Source organism: Lampetra planeri, chromosome 5, assembly GCF_965212315.1.
Source record: "Lampetra planeri chromosome 5, kcLamPlan1.2.h2, whole genome shotgun sequence".
In the NCBI taxonomy this organism is placed as follows: Eukaryota; Metazoa; Chordata; class Hyperoartia; order Petromyzontiformes; family Petromyzontidae; genus Lampetra; species Lampetra planeri.
The window spans coordinates 13,958,682-13,978,833 of record NC_136111.1 but is presented as its reverse complement, the minus strand read 5'-3'; the positions used below and the strand labels follow the sequence as shown (position 1 = coordinate 13,978,833).

General features: G+C 45.8%; 1 protein-coding gene across 3 annotated transcripts; it reads left to right on the top strand.

Annotated features, from left to right (window-relative positions):
• Positions 1 to 3,943: 3,943 nt before the first annotated feature.
• LOC144718944 (spartin-like) lies at positions 3,944 to 19,481 on the top strand. 3 transcript variants are annotated; one of them, XM_078594578.1, is made up of 12 exons: positions 3,971 to 4,168; positions 7,231 to 7,292; positions 9,058 to 9,187; positions 10,262 to 10,453; positions 11,819 to 11,896; positions 12,451 to 12,756; positions 14,011 to 14,259; positions 14,575 to 14,740; positions 15,813 to 16,043; positions 16,387 to 16,548; positions 17,018 to 17,108; positions 17,961 to 19,481. In XM_078594578.1, the coding sequence occupies exons 3-12, from the start codon at positions 9,077 to 9,079 to the stop codon at positions 18,142 to 18,144; spliced, it is 1,770 nt and encodes a 589-aa protein (XP_078450704.1). In that variant the 5' UTR covers positions 3,971 to 4,168; positions 7,231 to 7,292; positions 9,058 to 9,076; the 3' UTR covers positions 18,145 to 19,481. The 3 variants fall into 3 exon arrangements, with proteins under 3 accessions (XP_078450703.1, XP_078450704.1, XP_078450705.1); XM_078594577.1 differs by lacking the exon at positions 7,231 to 7,292 and having other exon boundaries at positions 3,944 to 4,168; XM_078594579.1 differs by lacking the exons at positions 7,231 to 7,292; positions 9,058 to 9,187 and having other exon boundaries at positions 4,056 to 4,168.
• Positions 19,482 to 20,152: the final 671 nt, after the last annotated feature.

Here is a 20,152-nt window from a genome sequence, read left to right as displayed (position 1 = left end):
ACGTTAATTAAAAGTGTTTGTTTTGACAAGAAACGCTGTGAGATTTAAAGACTCGTAGTCTTTCATTTCCAAACGATCACATCTGAGATTAATTGACCTTAGATGGGGAAACTCGAATGCATTTACTAGTATAAAGGTGAAATAAAATAGAGGGAATAAACGGCACCTTGGTGCATTTTATGTCGTCTACATAGAGTTGAATAAACGGGCGTTTGGCATATTCATATAACAGTACTACATTGAGCAGTGTTTGTTTGGCACTTCGAGTTTTTATTCGCGCGCACGACATGGATACCGAAAACAACCACGACTTTGAAGACCCCAATGGTTGTCTGGACGCCCACGTTGAAAAGATGCTTGCTGAAACAGAGACCGGATTTGCTGCTGGAACCCTTTACAAACTCGCAGTGAAAAGCGTCGTTTCCATGGACCCAGAACCAACCGCAGTTGGTGCTGCTATAACGGTAGCATCGCCACCAAACATGCAGCCAGCAGCTAAATAATCAAAGATTGCAGCACAAGTAGAAATACTTGCGTGTGAATACGATGTAGTGAACACGACAGAGATGTGGTGAACACGGCAGAGATGTGGTGAACACGGCAGAGATGTGGTGAACACGGCAGAGATGTGGTGAACACGGCAGAGATGTGGTGAACACGGCAGAGATGTAGTGAACACGACAGAGATGTAGAGATAATAGTGAACACGACAGAGATATAGTGAACACGACAGAGATGTAGAGATGATAGTGAACACGGCAGAGATGTAGTGAACACAGCAGATGTAGTGAACACGGCAGAGATGTAGTGAACACGGCAGAGATGTGGTGAACACGGCAGAGATGTGGTGAACACGACAGAGATGTGGTGAACACGGCAGAGATGTGGTGAACACGGCAGAGATGTAGTGAACACGACAGATGTAGAGATGATAGTGAACACGACAGAGATATAGTGAACACGACAGAGATGTAGAGATGATAGTGAACACGACAGAGATGTAGTGAACACGACAGAGATGTAAAGATGATAGTGAACACGACAGAGATGTAGAGATGATAGTGAACACGGCAGAGATGTAGTGAACACAGCAGATGTAGTGAACACGACAGATGTAGTGAACACGGTAGAACTATAAGCGAGTGAATAGCAGCAGCGACGAGGCCTCTCGCTGCCTCTGCTCTGCCGCTGCCGGGCTGCAGATTCAGCCGAGTCAAGTACCACTGCCAATATGCACAACAACAACAATAAACGTGCTGCGTTTCATCTCTGTGTTAATAAGCCTGCTGCACTAGGCCTCACGAAGCCTGCCGCACTAGGCCTCGCGCCGTGCTTTTCGTGCACAAATAAGGCGATTAAATGTATCTCGTCTCTGTGTTAATAAATGTTTCTTGTCTCTGTTATAAAAACGTGCTGCGTTTCAGTAAAATAATTGTTTTTAAATAAACGTGCTGCGTTTCATCTCTGTGTTAATAAGCCTGCCGCACTAGGCCTCACGAAGCCTGCCGCACTAGGCCTCGTGCCGTGCTTTTCGTGCACAAATAAGGCGATTAAATGTATCTCGTCTCTGTGTTAATAAATGTTTCTTGTCTCTGTGTTATAAAAACGTGCTGCGTTTCAGTAAAATAATTGTTTTTAAATAAACGTGCTGCGTTTCATCTCTGTGTTAATAAGCCTGCCGCACTAGGCCTCACGAAGCCTGCCGCACTAGGCCTCATGCCGTGCTTTTCGTGCACAAATAAGGCGATTAAATGTATCTCGTCTCTGTGTTAATAATTGTTTCTTGTCTCTGTGTTAAAAAACGTGCTGCGTTTCAGTAAAATAATTGTTTTTAAATAAACGTGCTGCGTTTCATCTGTGTTAATAAGCCTGCCGCACTAGGCCTCACGAAGCCTGCCGCACTAGGCCTCGTGCCGTGCTTTTCGTGCACAAATAAGGCGATTAAATGTATCTCGTCTCTGTGTTAATACATGTTTCTTGTCTCTGTGTTATAAAAACGTGCTGCGTTTCAGTAAAATAATTGTTTTTAAATAAACGTGCTGCGTTTCATCTCTGTGTTAATAAGCCTGCTGCACTAGGCCTCACGAAGCCTGCCGCACTAGGCCTCGTGCCGTGCTTTTCGTGCACAAATAAGGCGATTAAATGTATCTCGTCTCTGTGTTAATAAATGTTTCTTGTCTCTGTGTTAAAAAGCGTGCAGCGTTTCAGTAACGTAATTTTTTAAATAAACGTGCTGCGTTTCAGTAAAGTAATTTTGAAGCGAAGTTTAAAGTTTTGCCGTGATGCGCCGGAAGCGACGGCCATCTTGTTTAATTCACATATCGCAGGGGGAGCGGGCGGCCATCTTGTCAGACAGGGTCATTCCAAGTGTTTGCAGTAGGGGGCGATGTTGATACACGGACGGACGGACGGACAAACGCGGACGGACGGACGGACAAACGCGGACGGACGGACGGACGGACAAACGCGGACGGACGGACGGACGGACACATTAATCTATTGGTGGTCTGGTCCACTTCGTTCCTACCAGTATAAACCAGTGTATACTGTTACATCGGATTCATATCTCTGTCTTTTGCAGGTCGTCTTCAGTCTCAATTTCTCTCAGAACCTGCTGTGCATGCACCTTTTGTACCTGTGGGGGCTCTATCCCTTCTCCCTTATTTGGACCACAAAGAAGGTTCTTACCTTCAAGACCTGTTGCTGCCAGGCTGTATGTCCATCTTGTCAAGTCCTGCACACCTAATTTACTGATCCCGCTTGGACACAAGTGGAACTCATTCCGATTTTCCCACACATTCCCTCCCATGTACTGTTACCAATCTGCCCAGCCTCTTATGCCACTAGTGCTATACCCAGTTACTCTTAACATCCCTTAATCTAACCTGCCACTGTTGATAGGGAAATATATGCATCCATATTTAATTGGAAAAAACAATTGCAACATCGCCCCCCAAATGACAAACGTGCAGGCTGGTGCTGTCGCCTTATGTCAGAGAGGGATAGCTGTGAGCAAGGAGTCCACGTGACTATAAAGAGAATTACAATTGGACACTGGAGTAATTGTAAGATGCTTTGAGATTATGGGTGCACTTCAGTGCCCAATGCAAATCCTTAAATCCTTCATTCTTAGTTAATGTGGGTTGGCGAAGACAACCATCTGACATCATGCACTACTGACACTCGAGTAAATCCCAATTATTTTGGCGTTAGCCAAGGACACAGCCACACTGTGTGCGTTAATAAAAGCACATGGTTTGAGCAGGACGTGTCGCTTGAAGAACTTCTAGCCAGTGGTCGAGTGTAATGCCAATACGCATGGAAAAAGCCTCGAAATTCAGATCCAAACTACTCTGCTGGGATTACACACATTCATCTCCTCTTAATGACAGACTTAACACGCCAGGTGCTGTCACTTTGTGCCCACGGAAAAACTACCACGAAGAGACGTAAGAACGCTCTTGAGATGTTCCGGCTTAAAGGAGAGCGATATATCGAACACGATCGATGTCACGACAATTTTATTATTTCATATGCCGATATGTTAATGAGCTAAATTCCAATCCTCGAGGTCTGATAAACATGACGAGAGAGTTGGTGTAGCTTTGATATTTATCCATTGAATGAGGACATGCTACAGTGGTTCAGAATACTATTTAAACTGGAGGAATCCGATGAGATATAAATCTATTTTTCCAAATTAGCTCTATGGTCCATCGTTTTGGATTGCACAGTGGCTTTAAATGATATCCACGTATCTCATTGGGTCACATGCATCTCTATGAGTCTCTCTTGGGGTCTCTGCGGTGTCCAATATCGCCCATAGATTGGGTTGCACGTCCCCAAATCGCACGTGTGTGGGTGGCTTTGTCGTTCATTTTCATCAACGGATCGCGGTGGGGGTCGTCACGCGGGTCTCGCGCATGACGTCATCGCGCGGGTCTGACTCATGACGTCATCGCGCGCTTTTCCTTTAAACTTCGTTGACGAGCGCCCGGTGGGTTGGTGGTGCAGGTGGTGGAGGCCGCCAATTCGTTTTGCCTTCTTGTCGAGTTGTAATTTCTAAACATTTTCCGACCGTAATCGCGTTCTGTCGAAGGCCACCGAGGCTCGCTGCTTACGAGGGGAAGTTCGTGGAGGCGACAGAGAAAATAAAATCGTCGCCGAGGTGAGGGCCGCGTTGCCGATTCGCGCCGCCCGCGAGGTGGTGACGGTGTGAATGTTCGAGGTGTCCGCACCGTGTCAACACGACGCCTGTTCTAACCCCGTGTTCGTGTACAGGGACATTGAATTTTCAAGTCCGTGCGACGTGTAGCCGATTCAATACGGGCACACATTTGTTTTTTGTTCATTTGTTTGTGTGTATCGCTTGTGATGGGGCTTTGTAGGATCAACGTTGAGGTTTGTAAGGGACGGGGATGACTAAAAAGGTCTGAATTGGTCTGTAATAGGGTCTGTAATAGGGTCGGCACTGATGAGGGGTTGACGGGCATGTGGCGCCATCAGGGGTTTGTGTTGGCGCGTCTACAAATCTGTGTGTGTAGTGTGTGTACAATCTTGTGTGTAGTGTGTGGTGTGTGTACACTCATGTGTGTGTGTAGTGTGTGTACACGTGTATATGTGTAGTGTGTGTACACGTGTATATGTGTAGTGTGTGTACACTCGTGTGTGTGTGTGTACAATCTTGTACGTGTATATTGTTTGTACAGTCTTGTGTACAGTACTGTGTGTACAGTCGTGATTGTATATGAAGTGCGTGTCCAATCTTGTATTGTGTGTATAGTCACGTGAACAGTTCTGTGTATGTGTAGTGCGTGCTTACAATTCCGCGTGTGTGTGTGATCAGTGTGTTTGTGACTCGTGCGATTGTTTTGTAATGTGTACAAGTGTCAATACACACACACTCTGCGTGTGGTATAGCAATGATGATCGTGTGTAGAGTACTACGACTGTACGTGTGTGTCCACTTGTTTGCACGTGTGATTGTGTGAGAGTTTCATTACCACGCAGTACTGTGCTTGTTCTGTATATGATGTGTGGTTGTGTATGGGTGTGAGTGTGTAATAGTATATGAATATGCGTAGCTATGAGTGTATATATATATTTCCACTGAACTGGTCCTCCCCTAGGTCGACTCAGCCTCAAATGAGTCCCTGGTGCGGTGTGTAAACATTGCCACTGGGGAGACAAAGGCGCTCGGGCGTGGTCCTGGCTACCCACCCTCTCGTGTACCGTTCCGGCCTTCATAGGTGCTCGCTGACAGCACTTGCCCCTACGGTGTGTCAAGGCTATACGGGGGATATTTGTCTTTGTGTGTATTCGGGTTTCAATTCCCTGCCACGGCCAACATCACTGGCGAAGACGGTTGCCACCTGTCCCGGATGGTGCGGGATTTGCCCTCTGTTCGAGGAGTTGGCAGGAATTATTTTGTCCCTGAATCTGGCACCTACATTTATTTATTTATTTATACCGAGGTCTGGCACCCGGTATTCTGTTGTATCGCCTGGCATTGTGTTGAACTATTATTTATGTCCGTTCACTGCACGGTTTTGACAATAGAGCCAGTGCTGACCGAGGAATATTGCGAGTTTGGGTTTCTACTGCACTGCAGAAGGTGGTAACCGAGTGGAGAATGATATCCGAGCCGGGTCATGGCCTCACCCTATCGATGTATAAGCATCAGTGAGCACTGGGGAGACAAAGGCGGCCGGGCGTGGTTTTAGACATGTGTTACCCACCTCTCGTTTGGGCCTTAATAGGTGCTCACGAACAGCACTTACCACAACATTGTAAATGTCTATTCAGGTTTATCATTGTACTGTATCAAACCTGTGAACCCCTTATCAGTGCCCCTACCTTATTACAAACCAATTCAGAGCTTATTGGTCACCCCGTGCCCCTATAAATCTCAACATTCATACTACAAAGTCCCATGACAAGGGGAGAAACACAAACAAATAGACACAAACATGTGTTGCTCGCATTTAAACGGCTGTACGTCGTATGGACCTGAAAACTCTTATTTCCCTGTACAGGAATACGTGTAAACAGTATGTGTTGACGTGTATGCTGTGTATATGAACGGATTGACTGTGTACACATGTGTCAAGTGTACATGTACAAATGAATGCGTTGTCAGTATTGCATGTACATGTGTACACATATACACGCGAGTGAGTGCGTCAGTTTAAATGTATATACTGGTAGTTTGTATACAATATGTCCATGTGCCCATTTGTTTCTGCGTATCTTTTTTATGGTACAGTACACAACAACACAGTACTGTACTTTGTAGAGTTGGGTACAGTACATACGTGTGTACATAACGCCATTGTGTGTTCGTGTGTAATGAGTGTTTGTGTAAAAAATCCATGTGTTTTCGTGTCTGTCCCACACGTAATAACCACCACTATCGCCACCCCCGACGGCCTGATCCCTGTCCTCCTCGTGTGGTATGAGCAGAAGTAATTGGGTAAAGAGTCAACTCTTGCGTCATCCAGCCAGCCCCTTTCCAACCTGACCCCATGTGTCATCTGATTCCAGTAAACGCTCCTGTCGCACTAACACACGTACATTCGTACACGTACAAACACGTACATATTGCCTCTAATTGGAAACGCATTGTCGGGGTGATTAAGTGATGTTAGCATGAAAATATTAATGCCAAAACGATACAATAAGCAGTTTTGGGTATGGGCCAGTACTACAATAGATTCCCCCAGAATAGTTTATTGTTTCCATGCCACAGCAGGTGCAGAAGAACTCCTATTTTCCTTGGCTCATATTATACTGTATACGAAAATGGACAGTCCTCGATTTACAAGCGGGTTACGTTCCTGAGTTCCATCCTAAGTCGATTTCTTCATAGGGGCTGTCCATAAATGACGTCACGCGATTTTGGACGATTTTTGACCCCCCCCCCTCGTCACACGGCGTCACAAAAAGTCAGACCCTTCTCAAATATGACGTCACAAAGCTCTGCCCCCCCCCAAAACCATATTTCAATTTTGAAAATAAAATATGCTTCAAATCGCTTTAAACTAGTGTCATTGTAGTGCGTATTTAATGTGGCGCTGCACTCTGATGTTGTAGGAGTGTTGTTATAACAATCAGTGTTGTTATAACAATTCTATATTTATTTAAAGTTGCGCATTTTGATGTGACGTCACTTTTCTCAACCCCCCCCTCCCTCATCACAGATCGTCACAAATGTTTGACCCCCCCCCCTAGGTGCGTGACGTCATTTATGGAAGGCACCATACCTCGGAACTCAATATTTAATTGGACACATGGTCAGTGTTATAAAACGTGTCATGGTTCAATAAAAAGGGACACATTGTTAAACTCATGATAATAACAAAAATATACATTTGCATGTAATACTGCAATACGTATTGTATATACTCTTTGGTTCTTTCGGTAAAGTCACGTAGAAAGAAAATTTAATTAAATAAAAATATAATACGACGTTTCGATTACAACACAAGCAACCATCATCAGGTACAAATGAATGAGAAAACAAACATAGTAAACTTGGAAATATAATGCAATACAACACAGAGTCGGCCAACACCACAGTCAACACCCCACCTGGTTGATTACGTTCTTACGAAGATTGCTAAACTTAAGAGAGAGACAAAACATAGACACGGAGACACACAAGCAGAGAGAGACACACACATAGGCACACAGAAAGACGTCTCTGTGTCGAGGCCTTAAATAGAGATAGTGGGGGAGGGGGGCAGAGGGGGAGTTGTGTGGAATTACTGCCCATAGCGGTCGGAGGAGAGAATGGACCCATAAACAAGCACGGTAGTAAGCAAATTTAGTAAAATTAAGAAGTGTAATGCAGTGCAACACAGAGAGTCGGTTAGCACATAGTTAACGCATAGCCTGGTTGATTACGTTCTTCCAAAGATTGCTAAATTAGAAATTAAGTGTGAAACAAACAAGCACTGTATATAGTAAATAAAACATAAAATAACATGGGCAAACATAATTCAGTTTGATTTTCACTTTGAATCCTGATGCTGGCTTGCTTGGAGGAAGCGGCGTAATGAGTCCCCACAATGGCACACACAGGAGCACGCACACGGGCGCACACACGCACACTCACTTTCACAAACACGCACACTCACTTTCACACACACTCACTTTCACACGCACATGTGTATGCACGCACACACTCCCAACGGGATGCTGGGACTCGTTACATCTCGCGGAGCATCGCTTTGCCGAGAAAAATAATTCCACGGTTCATAAATACGACCACACGTTCGCAAGTCGGATGGTTAAAAAAATAACATCTTATTATAAAAAAATTACATCTTATGGCGGCTCTTTCGTGAGTGTGGATGTTCGTAAGTCAGACGTTCGTATCTCGGGGACGGCGTGTATTACATTCCGTAGGAGTTTATGGGTTCACAAATACTATTATTATCCTCTGCCCTATCCTTACTATTTGAAATTTTCCAGAGCATTTCTCATTTTGCTTTTCCAAACAGTTTCCGATCAACTGCCAATTTTTCAAAAATACGACAATTACTTACAGTTATGGAAGGGATAGCTGAGAGTAATTGAATAACAAAACAAAAATGCAAACTCCCGGAAAATGCACATGAAGAGAGAGAATGCACATGAAGAGAGAGAATAAACAAACGTTGCACACAGGTAACACAAGAGATAGACACAAAGACACACACACAGATATGAAGACATTCACAAATACACGGAGACACATGAAGAGACACCCAGATGGAGAGGTTGGATGTCCATTTTCCCCCTTAAGGATGGTAATAGGGGTAATTATGTGGTTTCCATCACCTCCATAATCTGTCACTACCTCTCAAGTTTACAACACTAAATGGCTGTCCGAATCTTCGAGTTAAAGCTACAGTAAGCTTTCTCATTCTCTGCCGTGAATTGCGGTAGATGATGAGAATAGGCCTGCCACTTACTCTCATGAGCCGGAACACCTCCTTTGTCAGCCAGGGCATCTGGGGAGGTATGTAATTGTGGACATGTGTATTTCTCTTGTCACGTACGTATCATGTGAAGGGCGTCTGCATTCATAACAATGGCAGCCCCCAAAAAGACAAAGATAAGCAAGGAAGAGGAGGAGTTGGGAGCTGCGGGTAATGGAGAGACTGCCGCCCAGTTAATCTCCGCTGCGCTCGGTGCTGATGAGGTGAGTGGAGGCAGAGGGGTGAGGCACTTGGGCCACACACCAGTTAACAAACCACAGAGACACTCATGCCAGTTAATCAAGAGTGAAACAATCACTTCAACACATTCCTGCGGAGTGAGCTGGTAGAAACGTTGGGTTGCTCGGTCAATGGCTAGAGTCAACGGTGGCATGGTGTATTCCGTAAATATGCCCGACTGTGAGGGCGGGCACAAGCCGGCGTGAGTAGGTTAAACGTTGAGTTTTATAAGGGCACCACGGGGTGACCAGCCACCCCCCACCCAGCCCCTCCCCACCCCCCACCCAGCCCCTCCCCACCCTCCCCTCCCCACCCAGCCCCTCCCTGCACGATAGACGGACACAATAATCCCCTGTGGGCTGGTGTAACCAGGAGGTTCCTACCAGTATTATTCTCGGTTGAAGTTAATTAACAACACCTGTAATCATCTCGCATCAATCCTGCAGCGGAGTATAGAGATTAAGGTGACATTTTAGTCTGTAAACAACGAAGCACAGTGACCCATCATATATAGAACGATTATATTATGTGATACATGACCCATGCCTCTCATCTGATACAGAACCCATATTTCATCCAATACAGAATCCATGTCTCAACATCTTATTAGGTTACCACAAGTAAATTTAATTCCGTGTTTACCAAATACTTTAAATCAAAACATTCATACATATCTTATGAAAACATGCTTTTTTTTATTCGTTCATTATTCGCTGGTAACAACAACTGATTTCAGAATTATACAGACACCAACACGAGGGCTTGAACCCCAGCACATAAATGTGCAAGTGTAGGGTATTGTAGTTACGGCTGTGGCCAGATGATGTGGCAGCAGCTGTGGGTTTGTCTTGTATGTGGTTAAAGGTAAGCAATGTCTCATGTACAGATGCAGGTGGGTGATGTGAACTCCGGTTGTAGGTGGGTAATCTCCCTTCTTGTTGTGAGCAGGTGATGTTGATGGCTGTAGGTGGTTGTATGTGAGTGATGTAAATTGTGATTGTAGATGGGTGATGTGATAAGTGTGGTTGTAGTAGGTTATATCTCATGTGTGGTTGTAGGTGGGTGATCTCGCACGAGCCTTCGTTCTGTATCGCGATGCACTGAAGCGCGTGGACGAGGAGCTGCTGGAGTCAGCTTCTCGGTGTGGGGAAGAGCGCCACCAGTTGGAGCTTGTGGCGATGCAGGAGATGGTGGCTGCGCGTCTTGCAGTATTGGGAGCTGATGGGGCCACTGGAATGACACCGAGCAGCGTAGGTTCCCCCACTGACCACACCTCACCTGACAGTGATCTCTCAAGGTCATCGATGACCCCACTGAGATCACATTTCTCACCACATGCTCCTCGTTGGCCTTGGCAATTCCCTCACGAGCGAGGGTCGACTCCACTTAGGCCGTTGCTACTTCGTAGGCCTGTGTTATGGGATCGTCTCACTCTTATAAATTATCTGCAACATTTGTTCAACTGTATTGGCGTTTTATTTGTATCAGCTGATGCAGCATTTGGAGTATTCTTGCTTTTCAGTTTTTTCCACCACTTTGGTCGAGAGTCCTGTGTGCACCCCCTTCCCCACCTCCGGGTGTGTTTTGGCAGAAATACAGACAGTCCTCGGCTTAAGAAACGGTTCCATTTCTGAGTTCCGTTCATAAGTCGAACGGTTTGTAAGTAGGAACACAATAATGTACTGTATTTAAATGCCAACACGGTCAGTGTTACGAAATGTGTTACGGTTCAACAAAACAGGAAATAATAAAAAATATTGTACATTTGCACATAATACTGGAAAAAATTATGTATAGTAAATAACATGAAACATAATATAAAGTAATATAAGTAGAAAAAAACTGTTTTATTTTGACTTCAATCCTAGTAGATTAAGGGCAAAGTGTTGGCGAGCAGCGCCTATGAAGGCCGGCATGGCACACGACGGGGTGGGTGGCCAGCACCATAATTGTTATAAAGCCACAATTATAACTTATAAGCCATATGCTTTAGTCCTGAACCCCTTACTTGTGTAATGACATGATAACACCTGCTGGCTGGGAAAGGGAAGCACGGGCACGGTTAAGGTAACATCCAACCGGAGAGGTATCTGGGGCAAAGGTAACAGGTGGGATTGGCCGTGATGCTCCGTGAACCTGCTCGAAGGTTCCACGAGAGGGCGTGGCCAGAGGCGGGGCCTAACCACGCCTGGGGAGATATAAAGGGAAGCGGACCCGGGGCTCAGGGTTCGTGTGTGGATTCTTGGGCCCGGGCTGCGTCGCTGCTCGCCATCATCTCTCTCCGTCATCCGGCCACGTGGAAGATCTCCTGCGGGGGTTCCATCGTCATCCTCGTCACTCCGCCAGCCAGCGGCGTAGCCGAGTGAGGGTGGTGGGACCACGCCGAGTGATCGGCTGTGTGTAGCCAGATGAGACGTTAATATCTAAGTATTGTACTCAGAGTGAGAAGAATAAGGTTGGCCTGTGTTGTGTCCAGTGTGAGAAATAAAAGAAGAAGTACCCTCTACACAACGTGTTGCGGAAGTCGCTCATTACACTTGTCAGCTTTAACATATGCATGGTAACACTTAGTCTATGAAATCTGAGCTCGAACCTTCACCCCTGTGTGAGTACAGGAGGTCATGGATAAGCCACCTGCCTACACAGCTGACATCCCTCCTGGACACTCGAGTTTGGAAGGACAAGGAGCTGGGGTCAGAATCATAAAGCACCATGCCAAAAAACAGTGCACCCCACTGTGACACACAACATACCACAGCACACTATACGATGTCACACCACACAACATAGCATGTGTGGTATCATGCCACACCACAAAATACTGCATTACTTATCACATACAGCATCACACCATGACACTGCACTACACATACCACACACATCAATGCATGTGTCGATATTATATCACACTACACGATACCGCACACATCTCAGCATGCACCACTGAACACAAATACACTGCTCAGTACGTACCATTGCAAAAAGCGGTGATTGTCGATGGGTGAGACTGGTGATGAAATGGCAGCCCAAAAAGACAAAACACCTCAGAGGATGACTATCATGGAGACGGAGTGATGAGACAATCTTGCGTGCAAAAATTTAATGGATCGTGTCTTTGTAGGACCATGAGGGTTGGCAACAATGTGGGCAGACCTTCATTTGGCAGTGAATACTTAATGGCAGCTGATGTTGGTCCATTACATTCTTCTTGACTGTGTTGATGGTGATCATGTCCCAACCTCTCCAGGTATCTGCCCACTGCTGCAAGCCATCGCTGAAGTTCGACGTCGATGGCCCCTGTAATGGCACCAGCGATGTGGTTGATGCAGCTGCTGATGACGACGACGACGACGACATATCTGAGGATGACGGAGGGGACGAGGACGACCTGGAAGTCCTCATGGAGCTGCACGACGGTGCGCGGCTCTTTTTTGTGGCGAGCGACAGCTCTGTGTCCTCCCTGCCGCACCACGGCCCATTGCAACCCAGCTGTGGTCTGCGTATCCTGACCTCGTCCGAGCGGGACCCCGCACAACCCGCCGCATACTTGCAGGTGAGCCCAACCCCCGACTCCCTCGCTCTTTCCCCGAATCTGAAGCCTGGCCTAATAACAACCAGAAAGGAAAACACAGCAACGGGGAAGTGCTCGTTAATTTGTATGCACAGGCCTCCGTTATGTGCCCTGTGTAGAGCTGCACTTTCTGATTATTTAAGCAATTGATTCATCTCTAGATTACCGGTTTGATTACTTGACTAATCGGATAACAGGAATATTATACTTGAGAGAAAACATTTTGCCTGTTCTCCTGTGTGTTGCTGGATGAGATATGATGGCCAGGGATTGGTGATGTCATCACCATCATCAGGGAGGTCACACTGGGGCGTGACTTGTGAGGGGTTTCCTGATTTGAAGAGATATGATGTCAGAGCGGCTACCATTTATCAAAGGCGCCCCGAGTAATCGGCCACAAAAAAAATCTGTCTTCCAGGATTTTGGCAATTTACTTAATTCACCTAATTGTGCCAGATCTAATATTGTGCCAGCTGACAAGAACTCATAAAATATATGATATCCCTTTTCTACAGAGGATAACCTCATTGAGTCTAAAAACCCTTTGACCATTTCTATTTTAATCTTTGTGGGAGGGAACAAGAGTTCCTGTAGAAAACCCATAAGTGCGAAAGGATAACACGCAAAGCTTCACACAGATAGATTCAAGAATGCATTGCTATGCTGTTGTCTCCTGGCCACCTTGCACTGCTTAGAAAAGTGTAATCTCTTGAGTGAAAACTACACCCAGTTCTGAGCCCCTGCCTCTATAACCATCGGTGACCACAAACCCACAACTCCGCCATCCTTTCCTTTCCAAGCTCTAATCTCTACCCACCACGACAAATGCGGTAATTTAAAAAGGCAATGCACGGGCAAAATATCACATTTTAGTTTTTAGTCCTTTCTAACATGGTCTGTGATGTAATAATAGAATGATTGTTCTTTATTAATGTGTTATGAAGAAGGCCCGTTACCAAAATGTCACCTGTTATGTTTCCTTATTGGTGAATGTGAGTGTATTTGTTCATTGCTCTTTAAAATAGGAGAGTTAAACAATAGACATACTGGTCTCATGGGATCTCTGGACAAGAGGCCCACAATCTGATCTGTCCTTATTCTCTTTACCTTAAAAAGAGACATCTAATCCACACATACTCTTACCTTTCACCTTCAAACTGTAATCGTTCCACCTACATACGAAAGCCTATGTGCCGCGCGTTAACGCACGCTGTACTCGTGTGCGCTGTGCTGCAGGTATGCACGTGGGTTTATCCACTCGTCCCGGGCGTCTCTCCAGTTCTGTGCTGCGCTGGAGGAGTCTACATCTTCCCCATGGAATCAAATGCCCCGTCCCCTGCTGCCTCCTTGCCCACTCTGCCCGCTGTGCCCCTGGTGCCCCCCGGCACAGTATACGCGGGGCTGGTTTTGTCAGCCGATCTCGCGGATCACTACAAGGACCTCCTGCACGACCTCCTCCTGCAGTTATCCCTGTTCAAGGATGAGGTGAGTGTGCGTGCGTGTGAGTGCACTTTCTTGTCTGCTCCTGTGCTGGTCCAAGCAGCTTATTTGGCTCCATTGTGTCTATCCTATGACCATTTCCTTTCAAGCTCTTGTCACTCCACTTGGAATCAAAATGTATCTAGCCTGGCATGGGCACCGTGACGCGTGTACAAATGTTTCTCCATATTTTTGCATGTCATTAAGCATGTGTATATAACACCACAATAGGCATGTGGATAGTAATCGTGAGTGCATTATACATGTGAACGCAGGTGTCCGCACAAACCCATAACCACACTCATGTGTTTTTGCCACCAGCGCTGGCGTGAGCCTCCATGTGACCTGACGCAGCTCAGTAACACAGTGCCTGTCCGCCCACCATCTTCGCGGCCACCAGGCTATCCAGGGGACCCTGCAAAGGGCTACAAAGCTTCTCCAGTCGTGCCGGAGTGGAGCGAGAAAATTGCGAATGGCATTAACACCGGTGAGGTCAGGGGGGGGGGGGGGGTCCCTATTTTCTTTCAGAGGGCTTTATAGTGGCCATGCTGGTGTCCAAAAGCAGTATCTGAGAACTTGTCCATCTCACACTGCCCCATAATCATCAGCCATCATGATCAATCCAATGTTGGATAAAGGCCTCCCCCAAGCAGTCGCCATCTGCATGTGAGCCAATTTCAACCCTCTATCTCTATACTCTTAGGTTTTTTCGGTAAAGTCACGTAGGTAAAAAATAAAATTAATAAAAGTTAAATAAAAAATCACAACGTTTCGGAGGCAACACATGCTTCCGTCTTCAGGTGGAACCGTCACAGCACAATTGCTGTATCAAGTAAAGAGAAATTCCAAGAGACCCGACCTTGTATATATACTGGTTGAGGGGGGGAGGAGCCAGGGTAGGCCTCCATCTCTAGTGGACGTCCACGGGGGCATTCACTCCATTGACTGCCACTTCACTTCCTAGTCTCGATAACCGGCCATAATTGCTTCCATTAACGTGTTCTCCCAATGCATACTTGTTTAAGCAGTAAAAATGTCTTTAATCTGCATGTTTTTATAATCCGCGTATTCTTCTTCCTCTGTTTAATTTCAAATATGCACCTCTCTTTGCGTGCTTTCAGCTTTTGTTTCATTGTCATTGTCTGTGGTCATGATCCATGTGACAGTAAATAATGTGTTCTGATTAAAAAATATATTTTTTGGGCACATTGGTACGCTACTTGTCATTATTAGGTGCAGCTTTCTAAAAGCACTGCAACCCACTTTCATCATCTTGACTGCCTTCAACAACTGATCTAGCTATATATATTGTTAGTTTCCAGTTGTGCCTCCAACAGATATCTCCAATTGTTTAGCAAATTAGTTTTTTGTGACTTATTTTCCTAATTCTTTTTTTCAGTCCAACTTTCCAGCTGCCTTTGTTATTAATGAGATGAGCATCGCCTATTCTCATTTTAGGACGCACTTTTAAGTTTATTCAACAAGTACTTTTGAGGGCTTGGCCCCAACGCCCGGTGTTTGGCATCTCTCTCACTCGCTCACAAACTGTCGCCTGGCAGGTGCTGGCTGGGTGAGCTGGGGACTGGAGAGTGGGGCGAGCCTGGCAGGACGTGCTGTGGCCTGGGGAGGTGCCGAGGTCCGGTCCCGATTGCAGGCAGCCGATGCGGCAGGCCGGGAGGGTGAGGCTGGGGGACCACCAGTGGCTACCGCCGTGGACCCCCGAGTCCAAGAAGCCATGCGTGTATCACGCAGTGTGGCGGGAGGGGCGCTAACTGTCAGCAGATTCATGGGTACGTTTAAGAATATCAACTTTTTTAAGAAGCAGAGTGTCTGCAATATCCCATTATCAATGGCAATATATTCAAACACAAATTATATGAAGAGTCACTTGAACACATTTTATCCCATCACAGCATTCACAGTATTTGCTTTTAGCTGTCTAGAATAATTGCACTTACTGAATTTCTGTTAGTGCATCATCTGTTTTCTGAGTCTCTAATGTCCACGACTCCATGTAGCAGCACCACCCAATCGATCCAATGAAATGTAATGTTTCCTGCGAATGGATTCTGCTTATTAATCCACGTTTGTCCTTATGTGCGCTGTGCATGCTGCTCTCCGTGTGTTTCGCAGTGGACGGCGTGTCCTGGGCGGCCGGGCGTCTGGGCCGTGGCCTCGCCCCCCACGTGCGGGCCTGTGGGGAGCGCATTTTGCCAGAGTCGCTGACGCGGGCCCAGCCCGGAGAGGGCTCCACACTGGACGGGGCCCTCGTGGTGGCCGCCAGTGGAGTGCAAGGTGCCTACCTACACACATTTGCTTGCATACACACACTTTGCAATGCATACGCATCAACACGCACGACTCCATACACAAAGCCGAAGAGCCAAAGAACATCCGCCTACACTAACTGCCCCACCCCAACCATCCATTCAACACTTCCATCTATTTCCTCGATCTAACCAACAACATTCACCCAACCTCACCCACACGACTTATTTGCCACTCTTATCACTTTATACAAGCCAAAAACTCACCAATCTCATTCACACTCCCATTCCGCCTACGACACCATCCACCCAATGCTAACCTAAAACCATACGTATGCCCAGCCATGGCTGAATAGTAGTTGTAGATGTAATTTTATGTTTGTAATAATTATTCTTAATGTTGTGGCTGTGGTTGTAATGTTTGTTACATTTTGAAGGTGCTGTGGTCATGGTTTAAGTTGTGGGTCATGATTGCACTGGTGGTGTTTGGCCCACAGGCTTTGCCACGGTGTGGCAGGGGATGGAGTCGGCCGCTCACACGATTGCCAGCAGTGTCTCAAACGCAACTGTGCAGACAGTGCAGCACAGGTAGGGTTTGCGCACAGGCATGCAGACACGTAGCGCATTGCACTATTCACTACGCCACCACTCCCTCTTGTAACTGAAGGCATTCCACAGACATGAGTGCACATTGGACACTCACACAGTATGCATGCAGACACTGGTGTATGCAAACATGCATGCACAAGGTACATGCATGTACCTTGTGCACACACAAGTGCAAATAGATTTATAATTGATTTAAAGGACGTTTCTGATAATGTACCAATGGTGGGTTCCTGCCAGATTAGTTTTCCTTGGTAGCCGTATGGATTGCAAGTTCCCATCTAGTGATTGTATTCTAGTTACCCAATTATTATGCCTGCACTTATCACATTGCCAGTGGAAAACCACCCGTGCGGTGAGGGTCCCATGCTGGCTTGGATGTGCCAGTGGAAAACGGGTAAAGATAGTGTGCGTAATGTGCCGATTTCTGTGCGTTGTCCTACTTAGGATGCGTATGGTGCATATGTAGGACTCTGTGAATTGTATATTGTGTCGTGCCTCGTCTTATATTAATGTGCTTGCACCGACTGTGTTAATGTGTCATGGGATTCATCATTTAAAAATGTGCATCATGCTTCAGTAACAGTACAAAAAAACTCCCGATTCACTTGCTGGAAAATCTTCCCATTTTTCCAATATTTTGTTAAATGTTTGGTCCTGATATCTCTACAGATATTAGGGCCAATCTACCAAGACAATGCATTATGCCCATTTGCTCACAAAATTAATCCAGCCCATTGTGTTACCGAACATGTAAAAAAAGAGCTTCATAGCTCATCGGATTTCTCCCGGATGAAGATTCTGATAAAGATGTGAATGTACTTGACATACCAGGTATGGTGCAGAAGCAGGTGAGACCACCGAGTCGGCTCTCCAAGCTGCCCTGAGCGCCGGCGTCTGTGTCTACAACCTCAGCCATCTGGGTGTCAAGGGCCTCGTGAAACGCACGGCCAAGGAGACGGGACGCGCTGTCCTGCATGACTACACGCGCCCTCCCAAACCCCGCCGCAAACGCTAGCACGAGCTTTTCCATCCTACAGGTGGACCCCTGTCCTTGAGATTGCCTCCGATACCTTCCCTGGCACTCAGTGCCCACTGTCCTAGGTCTCTTGTCCCTCCATCAGAACCTTAAACTCTGTCCCTCTCAAAGCCCCTATTCTTCTTTAAACTCCATCCCTTGCCAAGGACCCCTCGACTCTCACTAAACTCCATATTCCTACATTTGGACATGTCAATTGTTACAAGCACGAATTCCATGCAAGGTTCTGGGAGGATTGAAGTGTTCCGCTTCTGGAAAAAGTTAAACTTTGCACATGTCGGCTTGTGTGTTTTGTATACTGTTAAGTTAATAAGATTATGCATTAGTTATTTTGCACACAAGCTAAAAAAGAATGAAAATACATTTATTTTTCATTTGAATTGATTCTGATGGTGTTGATGAGGTTTTGGGTGGCTTCATAACATTGGTAGAGTTATGTATAGAAACAGATGTGAAATAAAAAGTTTAAAGATAAATGAGGCTGGGATTAGAGGTAATGGGGTTTCTTCACCAGTGTTTGGGATTTCTGCAATTTTCGCACAAAGACCAAAGTTCGTGCTCAATGGAGCAAAGTGGTGGGCACTCAAACGGATCAATGAGGATCACAGAATCTTGGGGTACTGATGGGATTACCTAATAAGCTACTGCAGGAAACTAAATGAGTTTTTTCTGCATGAAACGGGAACACCAACTACAGCATCTGCCTAATTCTGCTTGGTTGGCTATCCAGGTTCAGTGCTCAAGTACCTCATGGGTGAAGGACGAGTGGTTGGCCACAGGAATCTTGGCTGCATCAGATCGACCGTTGCCAAGAGGGGCCTTTGGGGAATGGCGTGGAAGGATTGATGCTGCAATTGGTTGTCTTTGCATGTGTCCACACTTGTTTGGGAGTGAAGCAATCTGGGAATTGGGGCGGTCTGGTCTCAAGGTGCGTGTGTGAGTGATGTTTGGTAGAGGCATTTTGGATCGTTTGGAAGTGAGGAAATTTATCCATGAATAAGGATTTCAGCAGTTGTGCAAGATGGAGCATAGGTGGAAGTAATAGTTTCAGAATTGACAAGTGTAAGGGGAAATTCATTCTGAATCGGGTGGTTCCGGGTGCTATTTTTGAAGCTGGATGTCAAAGTCGGTCACGTGACCACTTGGTAACATTGCCTGACATAACCACGTGGCACATGAACAGTCCTGCCATCTTAATCTGTGGAGAACCCATAGACGATAACAGGCATATAATGATGCATCAAATCACTCATTAAAATGTTCACACGCCATGTATCGAAAATGTAAACAAAATAAATACAAATTTATGCTGATAAGCGCACCGAATTGTGTACATTAATTACGTTTTGTGCAAATTACATGCAAATTATACTCTAGGCCAATGGATACAATGAAACCGTGCAAATTAAACAGAGGGCATTTAAAGGTAAAAATTTGACCAATGGATTTCTTAAATCGTCACAAACCCAAAAAGTGATCATTTGGCACATTGCTTATTGATTTGGGCTGGTCAATTGTCTCTAAATGACAGCTGCACCTGTCATGGGCAATCTATGGTTTGCAGTATTTATGCTGTACACGAATACTCATGCAAAATGTACACACATGAGAATGTATAATTATGTAAACAGACAATTGTATTCTTTGTTCAGTAGGTGTACATCTTATGCAAAAAGTTTACCATTCATATTTGCAGTAACGTCAAAAGCTGAAAGGTAACAAGGAGAAATGCACACTGAATACAGAGCACAGTGATCAGGACAAATGCAAATCAGACAGCGTACAAGAATACCTGAGGAATATGCCCTTGGACAGGTCACTGCTGTAAGGGATGAATGATAGGACAACTGGTTATGGAATAGCAGCAAAGCAGAACGTTTTCAGAGGTTATCAACTTGTCGATGGAGTGATGAGATCAGATCATGTTCCTGAGATGGATTGCACCAAAGCACAATCGTGTGGAGAGCCCTTTATCGAGCAGCAGATC

Bases quoted from the DNA above. Each gene is read 5' to 3' on its own strand.
- LOC144718944 (XM_078594577.1), top strand. From the start codon at position 9,077: ATGGCAGCCCCCAAAAAGACAAAGATAAGCAAGGAAGAGGAGGAGTTG. The intron at 16,044-16,386 runs GTACGTTTAAGA...TGTGTTTCGCAG, and splicing joins AACTGTCAGCAGATTCATGG to TGGACGGCGTGTCCTGGGCG. The intron at 16,549-17,017 runs GTGCCTACCTAC...TTTGGCCCACAG, and splicing joins GGCCGCCAGTGGAGTGCAAG to GCTTTGCCACGGTGTGGCAG.